We start from the raw sequence: 7,430 nt of genomic DNA, 5'->3' as shown, positions 1-7,430 counted from the left end.
CAGAAACAAGACAAAAATGTCTGTTCTTGGGACCTCAATTCAATATTGTACTGGACGCTCTAGCTGGAGTTGTTTAAAAGAAATGGAAATTAAAAGACATCCAGATTGGATAGTCTTGGGGATCCCTGGACTTGTGACTGATATCCCCAAGACTATCCTTAGCTCTGACCAGCTGGTTACAAATTCAGGGGTTCCCACAACCATTCTGGGGTTTGATAATTTCATTAGAACAACTCACAGGACTCAGGGAAGTACTATTTTTAGGATCACAGCCACAAATCAGAACCAGCTAAAGGGAGAGACACATCAGGTGAAGTCTGGGAGGATTCCAAACCGAAAGTTTTCATTGTACCCGGGTATATATCACCCTCCTAACATCAAAGTGTGACCATACTCAAAGAGTATCATCCACAAGGGAAGCTCCAGTATTCAGTTTTTGCTGAGGCATTACAAAGACAAAATTGATTGAATGATTGCCTCTGTGGTTATATTCAATCTCCTGCTCCCCTCCCCTTCCCAGAGGTTGGGCTGGTATCATGTGGCTTGAAGCCCTGACACTGTAATCATGTGGTTGGTCTCTCTGAAATGACCAATCCCCATGGCAAGTCATCTCCTTAGCATAAACTATCTACAGGACCACCATAAGTCACTACATTAGCACAAACTATCAGGTGTGGTCCAAGGGACCCAACGTGAATAAAAGATACTTCTTTCACTCAAGAAATTCCAAGGGTTTAGAGGTTACCTCCCAGGACTTAGGGATAAAGTAAGCCAAGTTCTTTTTATACAGAAATAGGAAGGACCAAGAATAGCTCAAACAATGTTGAAAAAGGACAGAGTAACAGGACCTAAAGTTGTTGATATCAAAACTTACTTTGTTGTTGTTCAGTCACTAAGTTCTGTCCACATCTTTGTGACCCCATGGACTACAGCACGCCAGGCTTCCCTGTCCTTCACCATCTCCTGGAGCCTGCTCAAACATATTTGAATCAGTGATGCTGTCCAACCATCACATCCTTTGTCGTCCCCTTCTCCTCCTGCCTTCAATCTTTCCCAGTATCAGGGTCTTTAAGATAGTAAGATAGTATTGTCCTGGTGTGGAAACAGACATATAGTTCAATGGAATAAAATTGAGATACAGAAATAAATCCTAATATTTAGGGTCAATTGATCATCTACAGTGTACCAATACAATTCAATGGGGAAACTCTCAATAAATGGTGCTGGGAAAATTTGATACCCACAGGCACAAAATGGAAGTTGAACTCCTACCTCACACCATATAAAAATTAACTCAAATAAATTGAAAACCTGGGCGACCCTTCGGCCTTTTTCGGGAGGGGGCGACGCTGAGATGGGGGCGGCGGCAGCCGAAGCGGATCGCACTCTCTTTGTGGGCAACCTTGAAACGAAAGTGCCAGAGGAGCTCCTCTTCGAGCTTTTCCACCAGGCTGGTCCAGTAATTAAAGTGAAAATTCCAAAAGACAAGGATGGTAAACCGAAGCAGTTTGCGTTTGTGAATTTCAAACATGAAGTATCTGTTCCTTACGCCATGAATTTGCTTAATGGAATCAAACTTTTTGGAAGGCCTATCAAGATTCAGTTTAGATCAGGAAGTAGCCATGCCTCACAGAAGGTCAGTTTGTCATATCCCAGCATCATGTTGGAAATTCAAGCCCTACTTCCACGTCTCCTAGCAGGACGATGGATAACATGACTCCATCATCACAGACAATTCAAAGATCTTTCTCATCTTCAGAAAATTATCAGAGACAAGCAGTGATGAACAGTGTTTTGAGACAGATGTCATATGGAGGGAAATTTGGTTCTCCACATCTGGATCAGTCAGGATTTTCCCCATCAGTTCAGTCACATAATCATACTTTTAACCAGTCTTCAAGCTCCCAGTGGCGCCAAGATACACCATCATCACAGAGAAAAGTCAGACTGAATTCTTATCCCTATGTGATGGATAGACATTACAGCCGTGAACAGCGTTATAGTGATCTGTCTGACCATCATTACAGAGGAAACAGAGACGATTTTTTCTATGAAGACAGGAATCACGATGGCTGGAGCCATGACTATGATAACAGAAGAGACAGTGGTAGAAATGGAAAATGGCGCTCATCTCGACACTAACAAGTGTTATAAGGATTTTCATAGGGTCATTTTAGGTCCTTTTTTTGTTTCTGAGAATGTTTTCTTAAAAAACTATAGAGCAGCTTTATAAGTTGTCACATTTCTTTGTAAAAATTTTAAAACCCAGTAGCAATTCAATACAGACATGAGAAGAATTGTGGTTCTAGTTTTATTACATTCATAGCCTTTCACCTCAGAGTTTTAAAAAGAGGAAAGGGTTTTATGCAAAAGAAGTGCCACAATTCCTAATCATTTTAGACAATTGAGTAAAGGATGTATTATATGGATTAGTTGTATTATGAAGAAAATATTTTAATTATCTTATTTTTTTGTATTGCAAGAAGCTTCTTGTTGGTGAATCAGATTTTTGGTGTATATAATGAAAAATTTTCAAGTTGATCGTCAGAATTGACTCAGTATTTTGTTAATAAATGAGAAAATGTTTAACTTCAGTGATTCGTTTTACTAACAAAGCTTTTTGATAAAGTTTGGGGATAAACCATATTTAACTTCTCAGAGAACTTAGGTGTAAGTTCTGTGACATGATCTTGAGCATAGAAGTGTACATCTACACATGCTATTTCGTTGTAAAATTTTAGAATTTGCTCATTAAATTGATGTATGACTGAGGCCACCCAGGAAATTAAATATCACTAAATGTATTTTTTTACAGTAAAAATACAGTGTTAATATAAATCCCCTATTTCTAGAAGAACAAAAATATAAGTGCATAGTTGGATAAATGGTAAAATGTTTTACTGAAAATGTACTTTTTAAAGTACTGCCTCTATGACTCAAAACTTTGAAAATTTTAACATTGTACCCAGGACAAGTGTACAGGGACACATCTTACTATGGAGATTGTACAGGTTACTTTTTGTTTGAACATTTGAAAGAATTTAGTCTGAAACATTTTCTGATTTAAAAATTTTTAAATCTTGTTTAACAACACTTTTATGTATCAAGATGCTGTTTCCCTTTCATTGTAGAACTTGTTTATAAAAATTAATTCCTTGTAAAATTTGGATCCTTTTTAATATTAACTATAGCATTTGTACTATGTTGCTTTTTAATATATTGAAAATAAAAACAAAAAAAAAAAATTGAAAACCTAAATGTAGAAGCTAAAATTGTAAAACTCCTAGGAAAAAAAGGATAAATCTTCATGGCTTTACATTAGACAATGGTTTCTTGAATATGACTCCAGAAGCACAAGTGATGAAAGAGAAAATTTATACACTATACTGAATCAAAATCATAAACTTTTTTGCTGCAAATAAGAGCACCAGGAAGGTGAAAAGATGATCCACAGGATGGGAGAAAATACTTATATCTTCTATGCAAATCATATATCTGATAAAGCACGTGAATGCATAATATATAAACTCATACAATCCAACAAGAAAAAGACAACTCAATTTAAAAATAACTAGTTTTTTGAATAGATATTTCTGGAAAGAGTATATACAGATAGAAAACAAGCCCATGAAAAGATGTTTAATATCATTAGTCATTTGGGAACAGTCCAGTCAAAACATAACAAGATATAACTTCACACTTATGAGGATGGCTAAAATAGAAGAGATAGGCAACATAAAATGTTGACAAAGATATGGAGAAATTGGAACCTTTATACATTGCTGCTGCTGCTAAGTTGCTTCAGTCATGTCTCTTTGAGACCCTATGGACTGTAGCCCACTAGGCTCCTCTGTCCATGGGATTCTCAAGGGGAAAATACTGGAGTGGGTTGCTGTACCCTCCTTCAGGGCCATACATTGCTAGTAAGGTTGTAAAATGGTGCAACCACCTTGGAAAACAGTTTGGAAATATCTCAAGATGTTAAATATAGAGCTACCTTATAACCCAGCAATTCTATTCCTTGGTATATCCTGAAGAGAACTGAAACATATGTCTACATAAAAACCTGTAAATAAATATTCACAGCAGCATTGGTCACAGTAGCTAAAAAGTGGAACAATCCAAACATCCATCAATTGTTGAGTAGATAAACAAAATGTGGTATAGCCATAAAGTAGAATATTATTCAGCCCGAAAAAGAACTGAAGCACTCATACATGCTATGACATGATTGAACTTTCACAATATTATGCTCAGTGAAAGAAGCCAAACACCAAAGTCCACATGTTGTTTGTTTACATGTATATGAAATATCCAGAATATGCAAATCCATAGACAAAATATAGATTAGTGGTTGCTGAGGATGGATTATGAATGGCCTCTAAAAGTCACAGGCTTTCACTTCTGGGTGATAAAGATGTACAGTGAAAAAAATTGATGATGGTTGCACAATTCTGTGAGTATTTTAAACACTCCTGAATTGTACACTTAAAAATAGTGAATTTTATTTTATAGATCTATATATAAAGTATATGTGTGTGTATATATATATATAACATATGTAAATATATCTTAATAAACTGACATTATGAAAACCAGTAATTGCTTCTTGAGCCAATCATATCTTATTTTCTCAAGAAGGAATGCTTAGGTGGTGTTGTTGGTGAGTGAGCAGGATCATAGTTCTTGAGTTTCAATGGTTATGGGTGGAGGGCCTCGCTGTATAGGGTAGTGATTAAGGAGGAGATGATAGTTCAAGGGGAGATGCTGGTTCAGGGAGGAAAAAGATGACTTTAGTTGTGCATTAAAGATATGATAAATTACTGTATTCTATTCCAAAAATAAGTAAGCAAATACATTGCACACAGGTAGGAAGAAACATAAAACCAACTTGTCATTGCATACATATCCTAGAATTATTCTTGCCTTAATCCTGCTTAATCTTTGTGTTCCACCTCAGCTGATAAGAATGAGGTCTTGTGAGATAGAAGAAAACAAGCAAACACAGGTTTACATCTCACCGGCAGTCAGAGCTCCTGGATCCCTCTTTGTGAGTTGTCCGATCAAATGGCCTTTCTCCGTGAGCCTGCTGCATCCAGCTTTGTCTTATCCTCTCTTCTGTGTCTCTAGGGGCCAGCTTCCTCTTCCTGCCTTCCTCTCCCCTTGAGAGTAGACACATAGGAGGCCAGCATGTTTGCCTCAGTGTTTCCTATTCAACCTGCCTCCTGGGGACAGCTTTAGTGTACTTCACAATATCTCTCCCTTTCCTGCTGCTGTCAGAAATCAGAGCATTTTATAACACAAAACACCCATGTTAATGCAAAATAAGTCATTATATGTAAACAAAGATTGAAATAACCTAGCAGTTACATGTAGCCACATTGAGTTGACCTGACCATGACAATAAACTGTATTCAAAGTAACTTTCTGAGTAATATTCTGAGTCTTTAAGAGGAGCAGCACATTCTAGATGTTGCAACTCATTCCACAGTAAAGTGATAGATGACTGGTTCTGGTGGCAAGTGGCCATGGTTCACCACTGCTGAAAGGCAGCTTCCTCTGCCTGGGAATAGATACTTACTCTAACACTCCAGCACAGCTCTTCCAAATATTTATAAGAGAAAGCAATATCCAGTTGCATTTCCTGTCCTACCACAGGAGAAAGTTTAGGGAATTAAATATAATTAAGCAAACCGATATTTTAGGATGATGGTTTAATTGAAGTGTGCTGGGAAGAGGCCCTGTGATTGGTGGTGTCAGGTGTGATACAGTCCAAAATGCAGAAGGTAGGAATGGAGAAGAGGCATTCAAACTCTGAATCTGCTTCCTTAAAAATCCCTGCAGAAGGAGAGGGTTATACCAGATGGCTCTGGCATCTTGTTTACTCCTGAAGTCCATGGTTAAGTGCTTACTTGGTCACTATGCTAGAGCCGGGGGGACAGCACATCTAATTGACCTGATTATCAGTAGTGACAGCAGATTTTCTCTGAGATGATGCTCACTGTAGTTTCTATTGTGACTAACAGTTATAAAGTTTACATGAATAAATAGAAATGTGACCTATGTTTTACAATAATCGTGACCAAATCTCTTTTTGATCAATTTATGCTGGTGCTAATTCACATACTATAAAGATTTATGGACCATCATGTATTCAAAAATTAAAATGTTTTCTTCTCTGGAATGTCATGATGCTTTCATACAGAGGGCAGCTGGGAGGCCCAGTTGTGGGAAGGTAAGCGTGATATCTTTGGGAATATTATTCTCCATCTCTATCAGCCAGTGGTTCTCACTGGGATTACTACTCTGTAGTAAACTACTAACCTCTAGGCTTCAAAACATTGTCAAGTTCAATACTCTTTAAGACTTTTTGAAATGTTTCAGACATATAAGAGTGTAAATAATAACATGATGATCCTCTTATACTAACCATCCACCTGAAGAAACAAAACATTACAAATACAGATGAGATATTGATAGCCCCTCCTCTGCTGAACCCTTCCTTCTCTGGGGGGGTCACTACCTGGCGTGACCTTTCTTCTCTAATTAAGCCTTATGCATAACTCATTTATGCAGAACCCCACAGAACTGAATGATTCATTAAACAACAAAGAACATGTATATACAGAAAGATCACATGTACTGTGTGGGTTACATGTTTAGATTACATGTGTGTGTGTGTAGAAAGATTATGTGTGCATGTATAGAAAGCCTACATGCATTGTTCATTTTAATAGATATTGCCAGATAGTTTTCCAAAATCTGTTTATTTGGAATTGAAGGTTTCTACATCTGAAGCACTGTTTCAAAATCTTTAATTTCCTGGAACATTTTGAAGGCCACTGGCCTTGGGATTTTAGTCATTATGTTTCTGCCATGATTGCCTATGTGTCCTTGGCTAAATGTAGAGCTCTGTAAAATATCTTAGTTTCCTTGTCTATGACTTAAAAATGGACAAATAAAGAAAACTGCCAGGCTGGATACTAGTGAATTGAGTGTAGGCCTGACTTCTCATCTTCTTAGACTTACTTTCTAATGTGGCAAAGGAAAAATGGTCCCCAAAACAGGGTAAAAGGAGACTTGCATTTCAGAGCAAGCATTAAAAAAATTGGGAAGTAATGGAGGGAAAAAAGTGAAAGTGATCCAGTTCTGTGGGGTTCTGCATTCAGATAAGGAACCCTCTAGAAACTCAATACCCCAATATCATTTTGTACAAAAGTGGGTGAAACAAATCACTTTAAAAGAAAATGAGAATCACACATTCTTCTCAAAAGTAAGGCCCGACTCGCCGAGGTTCCTCAGCACAGCGGCCAGGGGGAGGCAGGACCTTTCCCTCCACTTGACACGAACCGAGCTGGGCAGCACCGAGGTTTCTGTATCCAGCCGCACTGCAGTTCATCAGGGTCGGCTTCATAAACGTCCCCCTTCAG

The 7,430-nt window shown here is 37.8% G+C and overlaps 1 protein-coding gene across 1 annotated transcript; it reads left to right on the top strand.

Moving 5' to 3' along the window:
• Positions 1 to 1,320: 1,320 nt before the first annotated feature.
• On the top strand, positions 1,321 to 3,207 carry LOC122710074 (RNA-binding protein 7-like). Its single transcript, XM_043927537.1, is given in 2 exon segments — positions 1,321 to 1,652; positions 1,655 to 3,207. Coding segments are annotated over 2 exon segments (786 nt in total). The 5' UTR covers positions 1,321 to 1,354; the 3' UTR covers positions 2,143 to 3,207.
• Positions 3,208 to 7,430: the final 4,223 nt, after the last annotated feature.

This window comes from Cervus elaphus, chromosome 16, assembly GCF_910594005.1.
Source record: "Cervus elaphus chromosome 16, mCerEla1.1, whole genome shotgun sequence".
Taxonomy (NCBI): domain Eukaryota; kingdom Metazoa; phylum Chordata; class Mammalia; order Artiodactyla; family Cervidae; genus Cervus; species Cervus elaphus.
Note: the sequence above shows the minus strand (reverse complement) of the source record. Positions and strands in the feature narration are given on the sequence as shown.